General features: G+C 44.1%; 1 protein-coding gene across 1 annotated transcript in view; it reads right to left on the bottom strand.

The window, feature by feature from the left end:
* The window catches only part of LOC132821747 (collagen alpha-5(IV) chain-like), a 276,828-nt gene that overhangs the window by 37,710 nt on the left and 214,186 nt on the right, over positions 1-24,932 (bottom strand). The window contains exons 38-43 of the mRNA XM_060834471.1: positions 18,940-19,066; positions 16,309-16,389; positions 11,276-11,374; positions 10,689-10,739; positions 10,054-10,239; positions 6,823-6,956 (exon numbers count right to left, since the gene is read on the bottom strand). Of these exons, the coding sequence (XP_060690454.1) occupies positions 6,823-6,956; positions 10,054-10,239; positions 10,689-10,739; positions 11,276-11,374; positions 16,309-16,389; positions 18,940-19,066 (678 nt within the window). The remainder of the gene's footprint in view (positions 1-6,822; positions 6,957-10,053; positions 10,240-10,688; positions 10,740-11,275; positions 11,375-16,308; positions 16,390-18,939; positions 19,067-24,932) is intronic.

Genomic DNA, 24,932 nt, shown 5'->3' with positions numbered 1-24,932 from the left:
CTCATGACTTCAGGTTAAATATGGGCAATGAAACCTCCTGCTAATTACCATGTAATGTCCTCCCTTAGCTGATGAGTCAGTACTCTTTCATGATGAACAACACTTGGAGAAAACACAGAGTGATAAAGATGCAAAATATAGTCTGGGGATTTCAGTGTCCACACCAAGAATGACTTGACCGATGCAGCTGGTCGGGTCCTAAAGGATGTAGCTGCTAGACTGGGTCTGCAGCAGTTGGTGAGGTAAAAGCATGCTTGATCTCATTTGATGTTGCACTAACACCCTGCTAAATGTGACAGTTTTCGAACAGACCTAACAAGACTGGGCACCAGGCACAATAGCAGGTTTGCACTCTAGCCCAATTTCCAACTTCATGGCCTGGTATATATCCCACTCAACTATTGCTGTCAAGCAAGGGTATCAGCCCTAGTTTAATGGAGAGTGCAGGAGGGTATGCCAGATGCAGCACCTGGTACATCTAAAAATGGGAGGCCAAACTGGTGAAGCTACCAAAAAGGACAACTTGTATTCCAAGCAGAATAAATAGTAAGTGATTGACAGACCTAAGTGATCCCACAACCAGCAGATCAGATCTTAGCTCTGTAGTCCTGCTGCATCCAGTTGTGAATGGTGGTGGACAATTAGGTAACTCCACACAGGAGGAGGCTTCACAAATATTCCCATCTTCAGTGATTGAAGAGCCCAACATATTACTGCAGAAGATGAGGTTGAAGCATTCGCTGCAATCTTCACCAAGAAATGCTGAATGGATGATCCATCTTGGCCTCTGCTAATGGTCCCAGCACTACAGACACCTGTCTTCAGCCAATTTGTTGATGTAGCCGTTCTGCACATGAACCACTCTATGTAAAAAAGGTTGTTTCTCATGTCCTTTTTAAATCTTTCTCCTCTCACCTTAAAAAATGCCCCCTGGTTTTGAACTTCCCCCACCCTTGGGAAAAGACCCTTATCATTCACCTTATCTATGCCCCCCATGATATTATAAACCTCAACCTCCTATGCTCCAGTGAGAAAAGTCCCAGTCGATCCAACCTATTTTTATATCTCAAATCCTCTATTCACAGCAACATTCTGGCTAATCTTTTCTTAACCTTCTCTAGTCTAATAATATCCTTCCTCTAATGGCAACCAAAACTGCACACTGTACTCCAGAAGAGGCCTCACCAATGTTCTGTACAACTTCAACATGACATCCCATCTCCTATACTCAATGCTCTGAGCAAGGAACGCAAGTGTTCTGAATTACCCTGTCTATCTCTGAGACAAATTTCAAAGAATTATGTACCTGAACCCCTGGGTCTCTCTATTCTACAATACTACCCAGATTCCTGAAGAAGGGCTCATGCCTGAAACGTCGTTTCTCCTGCTCCTTGGATGCTGCCTGACCTGCTGCGCTTTTCCAGCAACACATTTTCAATACTACCCAGAGCCCTATCATTAATTGTATAAATCCTGTTCTTAACCCCTTCATTCCTGATGAAAGGCTTATGCTCGAAATGTTGATTCTACTGCTCTTGGATGCTCCCTGGCCTGCTGCGCTTTTCCAGCACCACAATCTTGACTCTGATCTCCGGCATCTGCAGTCCTCGCTTTCTCCTAAATATTGCCCTGGTTTGTATTACCAAAATGCAATACCTCACATTTATCCGAATTGAACTCCATCTGCCACGTACCATCATCCCTTAGCTGATGAATCATTTGATCAAGATTTCTTTATAACCTTAGATAATCTTCTTCACTGTCCACTATACCACCAATTTTGGTGTTGTCTGCAAACTTACTAACCTTTAGGAGTCCTGAAGAAGCGTTAAGTTCAAAACGTTGACTTCACTTCCTGGTGCAGCCTGGCTTCCTGTGTTCTTCTAGCCTCCTGCTAGTCCATCTTGGATTCCAGCATCTGTAGTTTTTTTTCTCTAACTTACTAACCATGTCTACAATATTCTACCTACACAGTTTAAATGAATGATAAACAAAAGTGGACCCAGTACAGATCCTTGTGAAACACCAGTGGTCACCAGTCTGTAAGTTCTTATCTAATTAATACTGCTTACAGACACTAAAGGAAAGGAATTGAAGTTTTCCATAAGACATAGGAGTGGAAGTAAGGCCATTCGGCCCAACGAGTCCACTCCGCTTCTCTCTCCTTTCCAACTTTTCTCTCCACCCTTGTCCATAACAATGGAAAACAGAGGTTAGCTATATTTGGATATTGCATGTGTGCTACTCTGGAATTTTGAAATTACTTTAAAAATTCAGATTTGGGGACCAAATGCTGCACTGTCACACTTTGGAAGACTTTGGCAGTTTGAAAATCTATTCTTTCAACAATGGAACACATCCTTTACTGCAGCTCATACAGATGAGATGAAATCATTTTCTCATATTGTAAAAATGTTGGGCCTTTAGAGCAATAATTTGATCCCAGCTGCTAGTGAGCATAGATAAATCTGTTCACACAAATTAATAATCCCATTTAGAGATCATCATTTTAAATAACAAAAAGATGAAGTAATTCTGCAAGGAACACAAGTTCAACTTTAACACTATCTAGCACTTTGAATTTAGCTTCTTCAATTGCTCAAAGCTGATAATTCAGTTTCAGTTGGTGGTGGTTGTGGTTCCAGAATGTGTAACCTGAACATCTAAATGCATTGTCTTCAAATGTGTGATGAGGGGATGGGGAATGCAAAATAGTTTAGTCTTAAGAAATTGAAAGTTAAGGATATCTTCTAGGGGTAGAGCAACTTATAGACCTAGCCAAGACATTATTTAAATACAAAAATGCGTCATTGAACTTTGGGACTTGATTCAGGATAAGCAGATTTTACTCTTTTCCTGAAACCAAAAGAGAAAATGCTGGAAAATCTCAGCAGGTCTGGCAGCATCTATAAGAGAAAAGAGCTGGCGTTTCGAGTCTAACTGACCATTTGTCAAAGGGTCCTATCAAGAGTAAAGTTGTCATTTGAGTAAAGTTGAGAGTGTGGTGCTGGAAAAGCACAGCAGGTTAGGAAGCATCCAAGGAGCAGGAGAATCAACATTTCGAGCATAAGCCCTTCATCAGGAATGAGGGTCGGGGCTCAGAGATAAATGGGAGGGGTAGGGGGTGGGGTTGGGGGGGGAGGTAGCTAGGTAAGCGATGGTGGATGATGGTGAGGGAGAAGGTGATAGGTCAGAGGGGGCAATGAAAGGTGGGTCTAGAGGGCTGTGCCGAATTGGAGGCTTGGGACTGGGATAATGTGGAGGGAGGGGAATTGAGGAAACTGTTGAAATCCACTTTTATCCCGTATTGATTACAGGGTTCAAGGAGAATATGAAGGGTTCCTCTCCCAGGCGTCGGGTGATAACGGTTTGACAGTGAAGGAGGCACAGGACCAGCATTTCCTTGACAGAGTGGGAGGAGGAGTTGAAGTGTTCAATCACGGGATGGTGGGGTTGGTGGGTGTGGGATTCCTGGAGATGTTCTCTGAAATGATCCGCAAGCAGGCGTCCTTTCTCCCCAGTGTAGAGGAGACCACACTGGGTGCAACATATTAAGTAGATGACATTGGTAGAGGTACAGGTGAATTTCTGACAGATGTGGAAGGATCCTATGGGACCTTGGATGAGGGGAGGGGAATGGTGTGGGCGCAGGTTTTGCAATTCCTGCGGTGGCAGGGAAAGGTGCCAGGTGTGGGGTGTGGGCTGTTGCGGGGTGTGGGCCTGATGAGGGAATCACAGAGGGAATGTCTTCTTGGATAGGGGTGGGGAGGTAAATATATCTCTGGTGGTGGGGTCCGATTGGAGGTGGCGGAAGTGGTGGAGGATGATGCGATGTATGTGGAGGTTGGTGGGGTGGAAGAAAGGTGCGTGAAAAACTCCGTGCCTATTTTTTTTAACCAAGATACCCGCCCACACACCAAGGAAACCCCCTTGATTACAGCCTCGCCTCCCATCACCAAACTATCATCTCCCAGACCATCCACAACCTCACCACCTCTGGGGATCTCCCAACCACAGCCTCCAACTTCATTGTGCATGAACCCTGCACTGTCCGGTCCTACCTCCCATGAACCCCGCTCTGCCCACTCCTACCTCCTTCCTAAGATTCACAAATCTGACTGCCCCAGTCGACCCATTGCCTCAGCCAGTGCCCGTCTCACAGAACTCACCTCTTCTTACCTCAACACCGTCCTGTTCCCCTTAGTCCCCTACATTCATGATACCACCCATGCACTTCACCTCCTCCAAGATTTTTGTTTCCCTGGCCCCCAAAGCCTCATCTTCACCATGGACATCTAGTCCCTGTACACATTGATTCGCCATGATGAAGGTCTCCAAATGCTCAGTTTCTTCCTCTCACGCCGTCCCAACCTTCTACCGACACCCTCATCCACCTGGATGAACTGGCCATCACCCTCAACAACTTTGTCTTCCAATCTTCCCACTTTCTCCAAACCAAAGGGGTAGCCATGGGCACCCGCATGGGACCCAGCTATGCTTGCCTTTTTGTTGGATAAGTCCATCTTCCGCAGTTACAGTGGCACCACCCCGACTTGTTCCTCCATTACATTGATGACTGCATTGGCGCCTCCTTGTGCTCCCATGTGGAGGTTGAACAGTTCATCAACTTTACCAACACCTTCCACCCCGACCTCAAATTCACCTGGACCATCTCGACAACCTCCCTCCCCTTCCTGGACCTCTCCATCACCGTCTCTGGTGACCAACCAACCACAGACAAATACTACAAGCCCACCGACTCCAAAAGCTACCTAGACTACACCTTCTCCTACCCTTCCTCCTGTAAAAACACCATCCCTTATTCCCAATCCTCCACCTTCGCTGCATCTGTTCCCAGGAAGACCAATCCTACCTCAAAGTCCCAGATGGCCTCCTTCTTCTATGATCACAACTTCCTTTTCCATGTGTTTGATGATGCCCTCCAGTGCATCTCCTCCACTTCACACACCACCGCCCTTGAACCCCACCCCTCCCAACGTAACAAGGACAGAACCCTCCTGGTCCTCACCTTCCACCCCACCAACCTCCGCATACACCGCATCATCCTCTGTCATTTCCGCCACCTCCATATGGATCCCACCACCAGGGATCTATTTACTTCCCTACCCCTATCAGTGTTCCGAAAAGACCGTTCCTTCTGCGACTCCCTCGTCAGGTCCACGCCCCTCACCAGCCCACGCCCCACTCCTGGTACCTTTCCCTACCACCGCAGAATTGCAAAACCTGTCCCCTCACCACCCCCCCCCCCCCACCCCCCCACCCCCCCTCACCTCCATCCAAGGCCCCAAGGAATCATTTTACATCCATCAGAAATTCACCTGTACCTCTACCAATGTCAGCTACTGCATCCGTTGCACCCGGTGTGGTCTCCTCTACATTGGGGAGAAAGGACGCCTTCTTGCAGATCATTTCAGAGAACATCTCTGGGACACCTGCACCCATCAATCCCACCTCCCCGTGGCTGAACACGTCAAATCTCCCTCCCACTCCATCAAGGACATGCAGGTCCTGGGCTTCCTCCATCGCCAAACCGTTTCAACCCGACACCTGCAGGAGTAAAGCCTCATATTCTACCCGGGGAACCCTACGACCACGCATGATAAATGTGGATTTCAACAGCTTCCTCATTTCACTCCCCCCACATTATCCCAGTCCCAAGCCTCCAACTTGGCACCACCCTCCGGACCCAGCCGTCACTGCCCTCTCAGACCTAACACCTTCCCCCTCACCTTCACCCATCTATCGCTTTCCCAGCTACCCCACCAACCCCACCACCCCTCCAATTTATCTCTGAGCCCCAACCCACAAGCCTCATTCCTGATGAAGGGCTGATGCCCGAAACTAGAGTCTAGATTAGAGTGGTGCTGGAAAAACACAGCAGGTCAGACAGCATCCGAGGAGCAGGAAAATTGACGTTTCGGGTTGGTTTCCAGCATCTGCACTCCTTGTTTTTACCTTTATGCCCGAAACATCAATGCTCCTACTCCTCAAATGCTGCCTAACCTGCTGTGCTTTTCCAACACCACGCTCTTGAGTCTGATTTCCAGCATCTGCAGTCCTCACTTTCTCCTCATTTGAGTAGAGGTTTTCTTAAATTTAAGCACTCTGTGGTGAATCCCAAGAGCAGAAGTCAGCAAAAAGTACATTCCAACCATTATTTTCCAATCATTGTTTTTGATACAATTTTATAGTTATATGCCCAGAGTAGAAAATTTTCCATTTAATACTACATGTTGCTGAATTATAGTTATTTTGGTATAATGAGTCCACATATTAGGAATTACGTTCAAGATATTCAAATTCATTCCATGTAAGACATGATGAGCTGACTTCCCTCTTCTGACAGGAGTCTCAGTGCAGATCAGAAATGCTAGGAGAAAGCGAGGACTGCAGATGCTGGAGATCAGAGCTGAAAATGTTTGGTGGAAAAGCGCAGCAGGTCAGGCAGCATCCAAAGTGGACACACTTTCCTCACTTCTTTTTCAGCATATCAGAAATGAGACTATATGTGGCACACCATTTTCTGACCACTAATTTATTGCATGCCTCCTTATTGTGAAGAGTGATTAACATCTCATCCCTCTAGGTTTCTTCCAAAGGCAAAGATATAAAGCACCTTATTGCAATATTAGATGTTATTTTGTGATATGAACTACGAAATGGCTTTGTAACTGAACAGGCTGTAAGTCTTTTTTTTTAAATATCCCCTTTCTCACTTCAAATAGTGTGTTAATTTGGTCATAAATGGAATTGTGCCTTCCATCACAACTATACACACAATATATTTGACAAGTTTCTTACTGGTTGTCCTTGTTCACCTGGATCACCCCTGTCACCTGGGTTGCCTTGAAATCCTGAGAGACCAGATGATCCTTTATCCCCCTTCAGACATTCTGGTCCTGGCTGTCCAAGTAATCCCTTCAGTCCACGAGGACCTGAATGTGAAGAGCAGATTAAATTACTTAGAAGAATATTCTAAATTATTTTACTTATTTCATATATATTTTTCCTAAATATTGACACATCGGGCTGAAAATCAATGGCAAACCCAACGCTGTCATTTTCAGAAGCACCAATAAATGGAAAGACAATCAGGCAGTAACTGAGATCCTGCCTCTGATAGGTTTTGTAAAATCAGAGGGCTGGCATCTCAGTAGTGTCACTTGTAGAGGAGGCCACTACTGGGAGGGAGAGGGTGGGATGCAGGAGGTTGTGGAAGAGAATCTTCCATGGGCCACAGAATGCCTGTTTGGAACATCCCTCCAACTCCATCCCAGCCTTCATGAAAGCTGTCAGCTTTATCCGGGCAATCTCCCCAAACAGTGCAGCCCTCCTCTGTCAGCAGTATGCGAAGTGGCTATTATTACAACAGGGAGTAAACCCTTCTGCTTAATTTAAACTATCAACACAGAAAAGATTTATCCCGTGCAGTAATCTGTGAAAATTCGAGAGGTCAAGAACTATTTCCAGTAAAAGTTAACAACTTTATTTCTTAAAGTATAACAAAGAATAATAAACTAACAACTATTTACAACTCCTTCCTCTAACCTTTTACCTTCCCCTTCTATAATACTAGTCCAATAAATACCCCGATTAAGATTTACCAAAATACAAATTTTCAAAACCAGCCAGATATTGAATATTTTCTTTATATCTTCCTCGGTCTTTGTTTCTTCTTCTTAGGGATTTCTATTTCACAGATTACTGATCGATAAAGGTACCTTTAAGAGAGCTATTCACCGGACAATCTGCAGATGTTGGCGGCTTAGGCAAAAGTGAGTAGTGCAGATGCTAGAGATCATAGTCAAGATTAGAGTGGTGCTGGAAAAACACAGCAGGTCAGGCAGCATCTGAGGAGCAGGAAAATTGACTTTCCGGGCAAAAGCCATCGATCAGGAAAATGGCATCGGGATAAAGGGCTTTTGCCCAAAACGTCAATTTTCCTGCACCTCGGATGCTGCCTGACGTGCTGTGCTTTTCTAGCTCCACTCTAATCTAGATGCTGGTGGCTTGGCAGTTCTTTCCCCCCCCCCCCCCAACTGTTCCATTTTCCCCAGTCTTATACCCCCAAAGCATTGTATTGTGTCATTGGTTTTTAAGATTGTCACTATACTAAATTCAAACTTGATTGGAGTTTGGTATTTTTTGAGGTATAATTTAAACTGATTGGCCCAATTTGAATTTGTTTTGTCATCTCCAGGCAATCAGCTAATCAAGTTGTTTGACAAATGTTACATTATATCTTATTCAGAACATTTGGTGCTGTGTCAGGTAAGTTCTATTAGCTTTTAATTCTCTTAAAGGTACAGTACACCCACATCTTCATAACACTATTAATTGGCTTTGAGTTGAGAAGACCATGTTGACATCCTCATGTAAAGACAGGGGATTGGAAAGAGGATGAATGCTCCATCCTGCACCTTTCATTCCACTTCTAGGGCCCCCCAACTTATTAATCCACACCCAAGGGCTGCAGTAGCTTCTGAAACAAAACCATTAATTGTCAGAGGAACTCAGCAGGTCTGGTAGCATCTATGAAGAGAAGACAGTTAATGTTTCAATACCAGTGACCTTCTTAAGTACCTTCTTTAGATTCTCCATTGAGATGGTAAGGACATCAGTTATAAAATATCCAATTGTATTCACAGCCATTGTAACAATTCAATCAATGAAAGTAAACTAATCAAATAATTTGGCAATGCTAAACTGCTCCATGGCACCACAATGCAAGTTAGACTTGTGTTTAATCGCATTTGTAACTTTTTCTTATAATTGTATCAGTATAACATTTGAAAACTTCAGTTGTCACTTTGGAAAAGTACAAGTTTGGTTTTTATTGTCATGTGTACTCATGTCCAGGAGAACAGTGAAAAGTATATAATGTTTTCACACATGGTGCCATCTTAGGTACCAAGGTAGCTAGGTACAAAAAAGCTTAGATACAAAGTAGTACAAGAAATTAGAGTTTTAAAAAGGTTAAGCATTTAGTATAAGCAAATATTTAATAGTTTACATCAAAGTTTTCCGTAACTTAAAGGAAAATAAAGGAGCATGTTGCAAGTTTAACAGTCTTTGATGAGTCCTCTTCTTATCTTGCACTGCTGTCTGTTCTTGATGCTGCCACCACAGATAAAATTGCTGCTGCTAACACTGTCGCCTCCCCGATCTCCCCTGGTGCCTCAGGAACATGCTCGGGCAGGATCAACTTGTACACTGGGTTGAGAAATCACCATGAGCTGCTGCTGAGAGACCAGGCCGGGACCCTCCAAGAGACTAGGCCGGGACCTGCCATAAGCCAATGAGAGATCAGGTCGGCACCTGGCACTAGCCACTGAGAGACCAGGCGAAGAACTGCCACAAGCTGCCGAGACACCAGGCTGGACCGCTGAGAGTTTGGGCCGGGACCTGTCCTGAGCCGCCGAGACCACAGTGGGGCCTGCCACAAGCCGCTGAGAGAACAGGACTTGCTATGACCTGCCGAGGGCCAACACTAGCCACTGGGAGACCAGCTGAGAGCTACCATAAACTACCAAGTGACTGGGCCGAGATCTGCCAACAAGCAGTGGAGAGACTGAGCTGGGACTCATCATAAGTCACTGAGAGACCAGGCCAGGACCTGCCATGACCAAAGAGGGGAAAGAAAGAGAAGGAAACAAGAAGGAGCAGAGGAGCTCCAGTTGGAGTGTCCTACCCGCTGCCATCTTGACTGCTGGGAGAGTGCATTTAATCCACAGGTTCTTTAAGTTAGTACCTGAAATATTGGAGATGTAGCAAATTCCTCCTTAGAAACTGTTATTGTTAATTGTGCCTCTTCTGAATAAATAGGTAATTTGGAACAGTTCGCCCACTTGAAACCCACTCTTTCTCTGCATCTTCGTTAAAACTAGAAGCCACCAAGTTTGATGCAGGTTGGGATTGGATTTGATTTTTTAAACATTTCTCTCCCAACCCATTCTTGTTGGCAAAATTAGCCTCCGCAGCATTTTAATTTATAGAGTTAAGAAGCTATAAGGTATAGCTACTCGATTTTACCTGCGGGCCCAGGAGCGCCTTGAGGCCCTCTGTTTCCTTTGGGACCTTGAATACTCATTCCTGCAGGACCAGGCGGGCCAGGTTCACCAGAGAGACCAGTAGGCCCAGGACGACCAGGGTCACCTCGTGGACCAGGAGGACCTACTTCGCTCTCATCACCAGGAGGCCCCGAATTTCCTTTGGTACCTGTTTCAATTCAAGAAAAATATAAATTTCAAATAATGTGAACACCAATGTGACACATTGTAGTGTTTGGAGTGAGGGCTAGGTGAATCTCATTGAGTATGAGATCCTTTATTGGGGTTGTTAACCTGGGGCAACCAGGGAGCCCTGACTGACAGAGATAACCAGGAGATTTGGACAGTCTAATCGTTCTAGGGATTGGCCCTGAGCTAGCTGGTCAGAGCCCATGTACTGTGCACATGTAAATTAAAGGTGTTTTGGTGAATGGATATCAGCGTCTGCGCAGTCATTTTACACACAAGCAATGACAGCAAACAGTTTTTCTTTACTGATAGCATGTCAATAATTGAAATCTGTGGATGCAAATATCATAGACTCCTAGTGTGAGGAGTTTTGTCACTAACATGTTATCCAGCGAAATTGCAATTTTCACATGTACATGTTAATCTGACCTGATTGTCCACATGGGCCTGGTTGGCCTTTATGTCCTCTTCCAGGTAAACCTGCAGGTGAGAAGAAATATTTGTATTTAGCTTGAACTAAAATTAAAGTGCCCTCTTGTAGAGCAGTGGTAGTGCCCTTTCAAGCCTTGTCCATCATTCAACTAGACTATGGCTGATATTCTACTTTCATGTCATTTTCCTACAGTTTTGCCATGACCCTTGATGTCTTGATTATCTAGAAATCTATTGATCGCTATCTTAAATTTAGTGACGGAGTCTCTACAGCCTTTGGAGGGGGTAGATAATTCCAACAATTTACCACACTCTGAGTGAAGAAATTCTCTCTCATCTCAGGTCTAAATGACTGACTGGAAGTTTGAGACTGTGTCTCCTTGCCTAGCCACCTCCTCCAACCCCATTCTACTAGCCAGATGAAACATCCTTCCTGCACCTACCCTGTTGAACTCTAAGAAATTTATGTGCTTTTTCAATGTAATCTACCAGTAATGTTTATTGAGCATCTAGCTAATAAGCTTGACATTCGAAAGGAAATGTTATTGAAGATGAATTCAAAATCCTTTTGCAGGTTGGCTCACCTGGATCTCCCTTCAGTCCATGAGGTCCTGGAATGCCATCAAGTCCTTGCCTGCCCTTTGCACCTGTTAATCCTGGTGGACCAGGGCGTCCTGGCATTCCTATATTGGATTTGGGATATCAAAAATAGGAATAAAAACTTTGAACAAGAAATAAAAAAAAACAAAATTACTTTCAATGGTGTGAGAGCTGGGTAAAAAAGCAATAAGAAACATTTAATTTGAGTACACTTACTTTTACCTTCATACATTACAAATAACAACCATGATGTTGCTAAGGCCTTGAATTGTGTGAAACTAAAGAATTGTACTTTAGTTATTCACTTGTGGAACATGGGGCTTGCTGGCTGGCCAGCTTTTGTTGCCTGTCCCTGATTGACATTGAGAAGATGGTGGTGGGCTGCCTTCTTGAACTGCCGCAGTCCACCAGCTCTAGGTTGACCCTCAATATCCTGAGGGAAAGGATTCGATATTTTGTCTCAGCATAACTGAAGAAATGGTGATATATTACCAAGTCAGGATGGTGAATGGTTTAGAGGGGAACCTGCATCTGGTGGTGTTCTCATGTTTCTGTTGCCCTTGTCCCAAATAGAAATGGTTAGGGCTGGAAGGTGCTGTCTAAGGATCTTTGAATTTCTGCAGTGCATCTTGAAAATAGTACACAGTGCTGCTACTGAGCATTGGTGGTTCAGGGAGTGGGTACTTGTAGACGTGGTGCCAAACAGGTAAAATGCTTTGCCCTTGATGGTGTCAAATTTCTTGAGTAAGGTTGGATCTGCACCCATCACGGCAAGTGGGGAGTACAGAGGAACCTCGATTATCCGGCATTCAATTAACCAATTTTGGATTATCCAAACAAGATTGCAAGGTCCCAATGCTTGGCTAACTATATGTTGCCAACATTCGATTATCCGGAATTCAATTAACTGAACGAAATACTCCCTGCTGTGCCCTTCAGGTAATTGAGGTTTATTAGTATTCCATCAGAATCGTGACTTGGACTTTGTGGATGGCATCAAAGAATGGAGAGAGCCAGATAGTGATGTCAAACTACCTGTAACATTAACTTGCCACAAGCACTTCAGTAATGCCACCACATAGTATTTCACAGCTGTATATGAATTCAGAAGCAGGAAGGATCCCTTTACATCTGTCCAAAAGAGATTGTCATGTTTTTTCATGTAAGTTGTTTGTGATAAGTTGCGTTTGTGTGGAAATGTTATGATGTGGAGGTGCCAGTGTTGGACTGGGGTGGACAAAGTTAAAAATCACACAATACCAGGTTATAGTCCAAACAGATTTATAGTCCAAACAGTACTAGCTTTCAGATCACTGCTCCTTCAGCAGGTAACTAGTGGGGCAGGATCATAAGACATAGAATTTATAACAAGATCACAGTGTCATGCAATTAAAACAATATATTGAACAAATCTAGATTGCTGTTATGTCCTTCACCTTTTAGAATGGGTTGCAAGTTTTGGTTCATTAATATGTGAATCACATACTCGAGATAACTTAAGGTTTCACAAAAAAAAAGTGACATCTCAGCTCAGATAATGTATTAAAGATGTGAGGTTAGAACACACACTCTTAGAGTCATACAGTCATAGAGATGTACAGGATGGAAGCAGACCCTTTGGTCCAACCCGTCCATGCCGGCCAGGTATTCCAACCCAATCTAGTCCCACCTGCCAGCACCCGGCCCATAACCCTCCAAACCCTTCCTATTCATATACCCATCCAAATGCCTCTGAAATGTTGCAATTGTACCAGCCTCCACCACTTCCTCTGGCAGCTCATTCCATAGCTGAAAATGTGTTGCTGGAAAAGCGCAGCAGGTCAGGCAGCATCTAAGGAGCAGGAGAGTCGACGTTTCAGGCATGAGCCCTTCTTCAGGAATGAGGAAAGTGTGTCCAGCAGGCTAAGGTAAAAGGTAGGGAGGAGGGACTTGGGGGAGGGGCGTTGGAAATGCGATAGGTGGAAGAAGGTCAAGGTGAGGGTGATAGGCCGGAGTGGGGGTGGGGACAGAGAGGTCAGGAAGAAGATTGCGGATTAGGAAGGCGGTGCTGAGCTCGAGGGATTTGGCTGAGACAAGGTGGGGGGAGGGGAAGTGAGGAAACTGGAGAAATCTGAGTTCATCCCTTGTGGTTGGAGGGTTCCTAGGCGGAAGATGAGGCGCTCTTCCTCCAGCCGTCGTGTTGCTATGGTCTGGTGATGGAGGAGTCCATGAACCTGCATGTCCTTGGTGGAGTGGGAGTTGAAGTGTTGAGCCACGGCGTGGTTGGGTTGGTTGGACCACCCACCAATCCAACCTCCACTCCCGGCACCTTCCCCTGCAACCGCAAGAAATTCAAAACTTGCACCCACACTCCCCCCTTATTTCCCTCCAAGGCCCCAAGGGATCCTTCCATATCCATCACAAATTCACCTGCACCTCCACACACATCATTTACTGCATCCGTTGCACCCGATGTGGCCTCCTCTATATTGGGGAGACAGGCCACCTACTTGTGGAACGTTTCAGAGAACACCTCTGGGACACCCGGACCAACCAACCCAATCACCCCATGGCTCAACACTTTCAACTCCCCCTCCACTCCACCAAGGACATGCAGGTCCTTGGACTCCTCCATCGCCAGACCATCGCTCATGCCCGAAACGTCGACTCTCCTGCTCTTTGGATGCTGCCTGACCTCCTGCGCTTTTCCAGCAACACATTTTCAGGTCTGATCTCCAGCATCTGCAGTCCTCACTTTCTCCCAGCTCATTCCATACACATACCACCGTCTGCGTGAAAAGGTTGCCCCTTTGGTTTCTTTTATATCTTTCCCCTCTCACCCTAACCCTATTCCCTCTAGATCTGGACTCCCCGACCCCAGGGAAAAGACTTTGTATATTTATCCTATCCATGCCCCTCATGATTTAGTAAACCTCTATGAGGTCACCCCTCCGCCTCTGACGATCCAAGGAAAACAGCCCCAGCCTGTTCAGTCTCTCCCTATAGCTCAAATCCTCCAATCCTGGCAACATCCTTGTAAATCTTTTCTGAACCCTTTCAAGTTTCACAACATCTTTCTGATAGGAAGGAGACCAGAATTGCATGCAATATTCCAACAGTGGCCTAACTAATGTCCTGTACAGCCGCAACATGACCTCCCAACTCCTGTACTCAATACTCTGACCAATAGAGGAAAGCATACCAAATGCCTTCTTCACTAACCTATCTACCTGCGAATCCACTTTCAAGGAGATATGAACGTGCACTCCAAGGTCTCTTTGTTCAGCAACACTCCCTAGGGCCTTACCATTAAGTGTATAAGTCCTGCTAAGATTTGCTTTCCCAAAATGCAGCACTTCACAGTTATCTGAATTAACCTTGTGGAAATGTTAGAATGTTTCAAGAGTCACCAAGAGTTGTTAAAGCTATACAGTTTGTGATACCACACAGGCTGAACAATTTTGTTTTGACTTCAAGGCCTCTTCACAAACTGAAATTATATATTGAAAAAGACCTGGATTGTTTGCCAAGTTTCTTGTTAAGTTGATATAACTTATCACACTGTAAACTTTTGCTATAAATTCTGTGTCTTACAATCTTCTTCTCCACAACCACCTGATGAAGGAGCAGCATTCTGAAAGCTCGTGCTTCCAAATAAGCCTGTTGGACAAAAACCTGGCGTTGTGTGATTTTCAACTTTGTACACCTCAGTCCAACACTGGCATCTTCATAGTGAGAGGTAGCTCACTTTGGAAGACATAACAGGAATGCAGAATAGTGGGCTGATGGTAGGATTCTTGGCAGTGTGGATGAACAGAGAGATCTCAGTGTCCTGGTGCATAAATCCCTGAAAGTTGCCACCCAGATTGATAGGGTTGTTAAGAAGGCATATGGTAAATTGGCGTTTATTGGTGGGGGATTGCGTTTCAAAGCCACGAGGTCATGCTTCAGCTGTACGAGGCACTGGTAAGGCTGTACCTGGAATATTGCGTGCAGTTCTGGTCACCGCATTATAGGAAGGATGTAGTAGCTTTGAAAAGGGTTCGAAGGAGATTTATTAGGATATTGACTGGTATGTAAGGAAGGTCTTACAAGGAAAGGCTGAGAGAACTAGCTGTTTTTGTTAGAGAGAAGAAGGTTGAGACGTGACTTACTTCAGATGTATGAGATATTCAGAGGGTTAGATAGGGTGGACAGTAAGAACCTTTCTTTTCGGATGGTGAGGCTAGCACAAGGGGACGTAGTTTTAAATTGAGGGGTGATAGATTTAGGACAGATATTGGAGTAGCTTCTTTACTCAAAGTGTAGTAGGGGCATGGAACGGCCTACCTGTACCAGTGCCTTGCCGACATTAAGGGCATTTAAGTGGGCATTGGACGTACAATTGTATAATAATGGAACGGTGTAGGTTAGATGGGCATCAGATCATTTTCACAGGTCGGAGCAACATCGAGGGCTGAAGGGCCTGTACTGCGCTGTAATGTTCTATGTTCTGCTGTCAGATTTCTTCCATTATAAAGCTGAGTACTGATAGGTTCACTGTTGTTCTCATTCTGAATTCCTGTAGTTAATAATTTCATTAGTAAACTATACTCCACAATAATGAGCATAATTCCTGCTTTAGCTGAAGGAAAATTGTTGCTACTTGGAAGTGCTGCCTTCCAGACTGGAATTCCCTATATGTGCTCATCTTGCTTTGAGCTTTATATTGGAACACTAAATTATACAAATCAACCCTAAACCAAAAACTTTTATTTAGTTTATGAAACTGTACAAAGCAATCCATTACTGTACAAAGGTTATCAAGCTGGGCCTTAAGTCTCCAAACAGTTGCACAGATTGAGGCTGGGAAATGCTGTAAATTGCCCATCTCCACTTATGCTACTTTACTGGAATTATGATAAAAATTCCATTTACACATGTCAACAGTGTATTCCTCCAGGAAGATAGTGCCAGTGCAACAGGGACTAGCTTCCAAGAATTTTCTATTCCAGTGTAGATTTTAGCTAAATGACTGTAAAGGACAGAAGGGTCTTACCTGGGGTTCCTGGGACACCTTGACTTCCTGGCAAACCTCGTTTCCCAACAAGTCCTTCACTGCCTTTACAGCCTGCAGGACCTACATTTCAACATTCAAAGGCACATAAGAAGTAAAAGGCTGGGTTTAATTGTTGAACAATATGGACATTTTGCACTAGCTTAATGAACAATTTCTGGCACACTTTCTGCTGCAACTTATATTTGTAATCATTCATTTAATTCAAAAGAAGCTGTGAAGAGCTGATAATTTGGGAATGTGGCAACATAAACTAAAGGAAACCAAATATTAGAAGTTAGGAAAGGAGTAACTAAGCTGGATACATTTTGTCAGGGAGCACTAGAAGATGGATTGCTTGTAGAATGAGGAATAAGTGACAACGAAAACAAGTCAGAATGGTGGAAACAGAATAGATCATTATCAGGAGAGCCAATGTTGATATGATAGGGGATACAACTAAAGGAAATTACCTAAATGATGATGAAGTGACATAGTGAAAATCTGGAAATGTGTTGGGAATGGTAAACGACTCAATCGAACAGTCAAGAGTGGAGTGGTAATAAAAGTCTAGAGAGAATAAGAATAGGACTTGGCTTGCTGAATACATTGTAATTTTGAGAAGGCAGACTTGGATAAAACTAGAAAAGTTTATTTTTGAGGAGAAATGTCTATGGATTAAAATTTTAGCAATGAGGGAAAATGACTTCAATAATGTGTGACAAGGGAAGGAAAATTATTTCTGGATTATGCAGCTTGTCACGGTTCTGCTTAACTTAATTTAGACTAAAGTGGCAATCAAACTGGTTGACAGAATATTAAATAAAAAGCTTGCATGATGTAACAGGAGGAAGGATAATTTAAGCTTGTAGCAAATGGGAAGAAATTAAAAATTGTTTAACACTTGATAGTTGATCAAGCAACTGCAGAATTGATCAGTAGTTCTGTAATCAAAATAAGAGACAGAAGAAGTAAATGTACATCAAAACATGCCCATAAAGCTTGATTCTGGGTTTCTAACACATTATATCACTGAGGTGCAGCATTTGAATGATGAATGGATAGAACCAGTAGGAATTCCGGGTTACGTGACGCCAGAGATGACTGTCGGGGAAGAGTGGAAAAACCCATTAATAGATTTGTATGACCAGGGCTGGGACAGATACAAATGCAGCCACAGGATTAGATGTTTGATGATTATCAGTGGTGTTAAAGGCTGAAAAGAACCAGCAGGAACAATAAACTATCATCTTTTGGGCTTATCAGTAGTGGGCAGCTTAGTTTTGTGCGGGAAGGTTATGTCTTACAAACTTAATAGAATTCTATGAGGATGTGACAAAGTTGATTAATGCGGGAAACGCTCTAGATGTCATATACATGGACTTTAGTAAGGTGTTTGCTAAGGTTCCCCATGGTAGGCTGATGGAGAAGGTGAAGTTGCATGGGGTCCAGGGTGTTGTAACTAGATGGATAGAGAACTGGCTGGGCAACAAGAGACAGAGAGTGGTAGTGGAAGGGAGTTTGTCAAAATGGAGACCTGTGACCAGTGGTGTTCCACAGGGATCCGTGCTGGGACCACTGTTGTTTGTGATATATAAGATATATATATATATTTGGAGGAAGCTATCGGTTGCCTGATTAGCAAGTTTGCAGATGACACTAAGATTGATGGAGTAGCAGATAGTGAAGGGGACTGTTAGAGAATGCAGCAGAATATAAATAGATTGGGGAGATGGGCAGAGAAATGGCAGATGGAGCACAATCTGGGCAAATACAAGGGGATGCATTTTGGAAGATCCAATTCAAGAGCGGACTATACAGTAAATGGAAAAGTCCTGGGGAAAATTAATGTGCAGAGAGATCTGGATGTTCAGGTCCATTGTTCCCTGAAGGTGGCAACACAGGTCAGTAAAGTGGTCAAGAAGGCATACGGCATGCTTTCCTTCATCGGACAGGGTATTGAGTACAAGGGTTGGCAGGTCATGTTACAGTTGTATAGGACTTTGGTTCGGCTGCATTTGGAATATTGCGTACAGTTCTGGTTGCCACATTACCAAAAGGATGTGGATGCTTTGGAGAAGGTGCAGAGGAGGTTCACCAGGATGTTGCCTGGTATGAGGGCGCGAGCTATGAAGAGATGTTGAATAGACTAGGATTATTTTCATTAGAAAGATGGAGGTTGAGGGAGGACCTGATTGAGGTCAGCAAAATCATGAGAGATATAGACAGGTTGGATAGCAAGAACCTTTTTCCCAGAGTGGGGGACTCAATTACTAGGGGTTATGAGTTCAAAGTGAGAGGGGAAAGGTTTAGGGGAGGTATAGGTGGAAAGTTCTTTACGCAGAGGGTGGTGGGTGCCTGGAATGCGTTGCCAGCAGAAGTGGTAGAGGCAGTAAGGACAGATACATGAATGGGCAGGGAGCAGAGGGATCCCAATCCTTAGAAAATAGAAGACAGTTGTAGATAGAGGATCTGAATCGGCACAGGCTTGAGGGCCGACGGGCCTGTTCCTGTGTTGTAATTTTCTTTGTTCCTTTGTTCTATCTTAGTCATCGAAGATGTACTTGTGCTTTTCACCAGTGCAGCCCTCCATGTTTATTTTGGAGATGGTTGAAACAATTTAAGACGTAATACCTGGATAACCTGATTGGCCCTGGTCGCCTTTCTCACCAGGGTTCCCAGGAGGACCGTCAGTTCCTGGTTTACCTCGAGATCCAGGAGTACCAGGTTGTCCTTTAGAGGCCGAAGGACCTTGATTACCCTAGAATATACGAGGGTCAAAGTACAAGATAACTTACTGACTTGTAGATATCGTTTTACTAATCATCGCTCTTTGTTCAGAAATTTGCGTGTTAAGTTGACCCTGCTGTTCTTGTGTTTGATTCATAGATTGCACTGTTCTTATTGTTTAATGGAAAAATGGGTGTTCTGCGATGAGGGAACACTGATCTAGATTCTTAAAATGTGTTCATATTACTTAAAAACATCAGTTCTGTTGATAGATAAGTGACTTGATATGTAACTACAGCCAGACTTCCTGGCATTTATCTCGAGTCCTGCCTCTCAACAGGGCAATAACTGGTTTCATGAGGAGAAGATGGAGGGTGGGCATGAGTATGCAGATGCCCGATTCATGGAGACAGTTTAAATGGTCAGCTACCCCCGGTGAAAAAAACGTTGTCATCCTTTTGGTGTGGAACCCAAAATGTGCAAAGGAGAACAGATCAGAGCAGGTCTTTTCTTGTACATTTCTTTGGTTAGCCAGAGTACCTCTTTGTATATGATCTTGGGATACCTTTGGGGGACATAGGACACATCTTTGGAAGAGGTGGAGTTTGTCTTTGAGAGAGATACTGTATCCTATCTAAGAGATGCAGATTGGGAGAGGTCAGGTCCCGTTTAGGCATGCTTGTGTGTAAAAATGCATAAGCCCTTTGAGACTGTGAAGTTACAGAGTCATAGAGATGTACAGCCTGGAAACAGACCCTTCGGTCCAACCCGTCCATGCCAAACAGATATCCCAACCCAATCTACTCCCATTTGCCAGGACTTGGCCCAGATCCCGTTAAACCCTTCCTATTCATATATTTATCTAGGTGCCATTAAAATGCTGTAAATTGTACCAGCCTCCACCACTTCCTCTGGCAGCTCATTCCATACACTTACCACTCTCTGTGTGAACCAGTTGCCTTTGGGTCCCTTTTAAATCTTTCCCCCCCCTCACCCTGAATCTATGTCCTCTAGTTCTGGACTCCTCCACCCCCGGGAAAAAGCCTTATCTGTCTAACTTATGCATACCCTTCATGATTTTATACACGTCTATAAGGTCACCTTCAGTCTCTAATTAGATTAGATTAGATTAGATTACTTACAGTGTGGAACAGGCCCTTCGGCCCAACAAGTCCACACTGACCCGCCGAAGCGCAACCCACCTTTACCCCTACATTTACCCCTTACCTAACACTATGGGCAATTTAGCATGACCAATTCACCTGACCCGCACATCTTTGGACTGTGGGAGGAAACCGGAGCACCCGGAGGAAACCCATGCAGACACGGGGAGAACGTGCAAACTCCACACAGTCAGTCACCTGAGGCGGGAATTGAACCTGGGTCTCTGGCGCTGTGAGGCAGCAGTGCTAACCACTGTGCCACCGTGCCGCCCACAATGCTCCAGGGGAAACAACCCCAGCCTATTCAGCCTCTTCTGATAGCTCAAATCCTCCACACCTGGATGTAAGTTTGCTCGCTGAGCTTGAAGGTTCATTTCCAGATGTTTCGTCGCCCTACTAAGTAACATCTTTAGTGGGCCTCAGGCGAAGCACTGCTGAAAATTCCTGCTTTCTATTTATATATTTGGGTTTCTTTGGATTGGTGATGTCATTTCCTGTGGTGATTTTATTTCCTGTGCTGAAATCACTTCCTATTCCTTTTCCAGAACTCTATCAACAAACACATTGAGTTAGACCCCATCTACCACCCCTGCGAAAATGAACAGGAAGTGACTTCACCACAGGAAATAACATCACCACAGGAATTGACACCACTAACCCAAAGAAACCCAAACATATAAATAGAAAGGAGGAATTTTCAGCAGTGCTTCACCTGAGGCCCACTGAAGATATTACCTAGTATGGTGATGAAATGTCTGGAAATTGAACCTTAAGCTCAGCGAGCAAACCTACATCCAAAACCTCAACCTGAGCTAGAAAACCTCCAACCCTGGCCACTTCCTTGGAAGCCTTTTCTGAACCGTTTCAAATTTCAAAACATACTTCTGATAGGAAGAAGACCAGAAGTCATGCAATATTCCAAACATTGTCTAACCAATGTCCTCAACATGAGACCCCCAACTCCTATATTCAATGCTCTGACCAATAAAGGAAAGCATACCAAATGCCTTCTTCACTATTCTATTACGAAAGTTATTTTTCTGGACAAGGCTTCCATCCTGATTAAGAGACTATTTTGTGGAAGTTCCCCTCATCCAGCAGATCAATAGTATTCGGCATGTAGCTATGGGAGGCTGTTCCTCTCTCACTGTGGTACATTGCTGGTGTGTGTCGCTTAATTGCTCAAAGGCACCTCCTCTTGTCAATTAGCTTCTCCCTCTCAACGATATATTGCCAATGTGTGTTGTTCCTCTAATTCAAGGATATCTGTCCTGCATTTGTCACGGATCTCTGTAAACAGTGTGTTAGGTGATAGCTTTCAGTCCTGGTTACTTGCAGAACATGTAGCATCTTTTAGGGCTGATTCCTGATTCACTACCTCCTCGGACCATTTGACACATTGTAATTAATGGTCAGCCTATGTTTCAGCTCATGTCTTGTTTTCTATATAATCTTCTAACTTTCTGCTGTACTTCGGAGTTCTGCCAAGCCATACTTAAGATGGTGGTCTCCCCATGATGCATTGTGTAATAATGGCAGGGATTTCAGGATCCCCTTCATTACAGGGTCTTGCATGGACCTGAATTAGTGCCTTCAACACTTTAAATTGGTTTATGAGTAAATGTGAGTTTTGCGTGGGCCTAATCAAAATTACTACAATTGGTTAAGTGTGTGATCCTGACCTGTGCCTGCAGGCTGATCCCCTGAAACAAGGCAAAAGATGGACAGATCTAACTAGTTAGAATTGTGAACTCGGCTGATTGCCTGACTTAGGGAGGCCTTGAGGAATTGACCCTGGTACCAGTGTTTTGTCTTGCTGGTTTATTTTGTTGTTTGTCTTTGTTTGCCTGTAGGTAAAAGTGAGGACTGCAGATGCTGGAAACCAGAGTCTAGATTAGAGTGGTGCTGGAAAAGCACAGCAGGTCAGGCAGCATCCGAGGAGCAGGATGTTTGCCTGTAAGTGACTGTTCTGCGTATGAGACCTGGGATGTGAGGATGGGATCAAATCATTTTACAAGTAAGACTGAAGTGCTGGCCCAGGCGACAAGGCAGTCTTATCCTGCTGTGCACGTTGAAGCCCATCCTTTTATCCCCGCAGAGGAGGTGCTGAAATGCCAGGGTAAACATTCGAAAAGCAACACTTTAGGCAGGAGATTCCCTTGTTGAGTTTAAGGAAGTGGCTAAGAGCCATCAACCCACTACAGTTTCAATCGTGGTCAGCGTCCTGGGAACTCTTCCAAAACCCTTCAATCGTACTGGTGCCCTATTCCCCTGAGTCCCCCACAGTTACTGTCCCAGACGGGATTGTCATCGCTTCCCAAATGAGGAGGAAAGCTGGCCAGGGACAGAATGCTTAGTTAGAAACAGTGTTACAGTTCGCGCTACTTGACCACAAGTTACTCGTGCAAATACTCAACAGGGTCCTAGTGTCCGGATGGCACGTGTTGGTGAAAGCATCTCACGATTTACAGAGATTGGTAATAAAGAACTTGCCCCAGGCTTATAATAGGTGAAACCCCCCTTGATAAGCCCTGAGATCCACGGCATTCTTCAAGATGCCCCTAATCTGCTCATGTGCCTAACATTTTTAATTGGCTAGTACAAATCTGCCGTATTTATAGTTGCTTGCCTCAGGATGTCCAGACTTTAATGAATTTAGCCTATTGGACACATTGGATGACTATTAAAGACTCCATTGTACTTCCTCCTGCATCACGGACTAATGTAGAGACATGGACAATTTGGCTTGAAAATATTGTTAGAATTGAAACTCTTTTGTCTGTTCTGGAATGTGAATGTTTCATTACCCTTACACGTACAGCATCAACAGAAACTGAAAACTAGAATAGGGAAAATTTGCCAGAGAGAGAGAGAGAGAGAGACAGATCCTCTCAGCATTGAGTCACTGAAGCTTGCAGAGCAGTTAACTCTTTGTGATCTGGTTTGAATGCACATTCGCTCATTGTGTTCGAATATTTGTGTTTTGTTCCCTGGAGGTCAAGATCCGGTAATGTTCTCACAGATCATGACTGCACTACTGTCAATTGCTAACTAGTCATATTTTTATGTTTTCATGAAATTCAAATCAGTTTAGTATGACAGAAGACAACATTACAATCTTAAAAAGAAGTCTTTTCCTTGGATTTTTGCACCGACACCAGCAGCAGCACTGTAACTCTTGGCCTCAGGTGCAGAATGATTCTGTTCCAGGATGAAAACCGATGTCTGCTAATTTCTTAAAAATAATCTAAACCTAATATTGAGGGCAATCGCCTCAGACTTTAACATTTGCTCATTAAGTGGAGAAATTACAGTGAACTTCACATAATTTAATTTAAAAATTGTAAAACATGAAGCATAAAGATGGATCTAAATATCCCAAACAAACGATATTTTATACTTAGAATCCCTACTGTGTGGAAACAGGCCCTTCGGCCCAACTAGTCCACACCAACCCTCCGAAGAGTAACCCACCCAGACCCATTCCCCTACATTTACTCCTGACATATGCACCTACCCTATACATCCCTGAGCACTATGGGCAATTTAGCTTAGGCAATTCACCATCAGCATCAGGAGGGAGAGGAACACAGCAAGGCAGGCAGCATCAGGAGGGAGAGGAATACAGCAATGCAGGCAGAATCAGGAGGGAGATGGACACAGGAAGGCAGGCAGCATCAGGAGGGGGAGGGACACAGCAAGGCAGGCAGCATCAGGAGGGAGATGAACACAGCAAGGCAGGCAGCATCAGGAGGATATGGACACAGCAAGACAGGCAGCATCAGGAGGGAGAGGAACACAGCAAGGCAGGCAGCATCAGGAGGGAGATGGACACCACAAGGCAGGCAGCATCAGGAAGGAGAGGAACACAGCAAGGCAGGCATCAGGAGGGAGATGGAAACAGCAAGTAGGCAGCATCAGGAAGAAACTGGAGCACCTGGAGGAAACCCACGCAGACACAGGGAGAATGTGCAAACCACAAAGACAGTTGCCTGAGGCTGGAATCGAACCTGGGTCCCTGGTTCTGTGAGGCAGCAGTGCTAACCACTGAGCCACCGTGCTGCCCTGTGCCACAAAATATTGTTTTCAGAAAATGATACTTGCAGAATTAATATTTGTTTCGGACTCGTTTGTTTCCACATAATTTTGAGACTGCTGCATCTCGTTTGTATGTACGTATTGCCAGACGTAGCTATGTTCTATATCAGTTTCCCTTTGTCACTGAGAGTTGAATTTCCAGTTCAGCATTATTTTGTGAGAAAAAAATCATGTAACAAAAGTTAAGGTGCTGTTATTCATACCTGTGTCTTTGGATTAGGTCATCATTTGTGCATAAGAAGCATTTTATTACCATATGAGTAGAGAAGACGTTATTAATGCAGCTGCAGTCATTTCACAGCCAATAATGTTATAAATGAGCAATGACTGATCAGAACCACTTAAGGAACCAAATCTGAGATTTAAATTGACAGTCTAGGACCAGGTAATTATAATGGATTACAGAGTTGGAAACCGTGCACCTTTGATATTGTAAATTTGTGTTTTGATTGACTGAATTTCCATTTTTATATTGAAGCCTCTAGACAAAACTCATACTCAAAAGGAAAAAAACTTGTGATTTGATAAGCTGGATGCAATATGCACGTCATAGAACAATCCTGATCATGTCTGCAACACTAAGCAGATTTGAATCATTTTTGTGACTTTAAAATCCGTTTGTTCTGATTAATTAAC

This window comes from Hemiscyllium ocellatum, chromosome 13 (genome assembly GCF_020745735.1).
Source record: "Hemiscyllium ocellatum isolate sHemOce1 chromosome 13, sHemOce1.pat.X.cur, whole genome shotgun sequence".
Taxonomy (NCBI): domain Eukaryota; kingdom Metazoa; phylum Chordata; class Chondrichthyes; order Orectolobiformes; family Hemiscylliidae; genus Hemiscyllium; species Hemiscyllium ocellatum.
The sequence above is the reverse complement of the archived record's forward strand: the minus strand, read 5'-3'. Positions and strand labels throughout refer to the sequence as shown.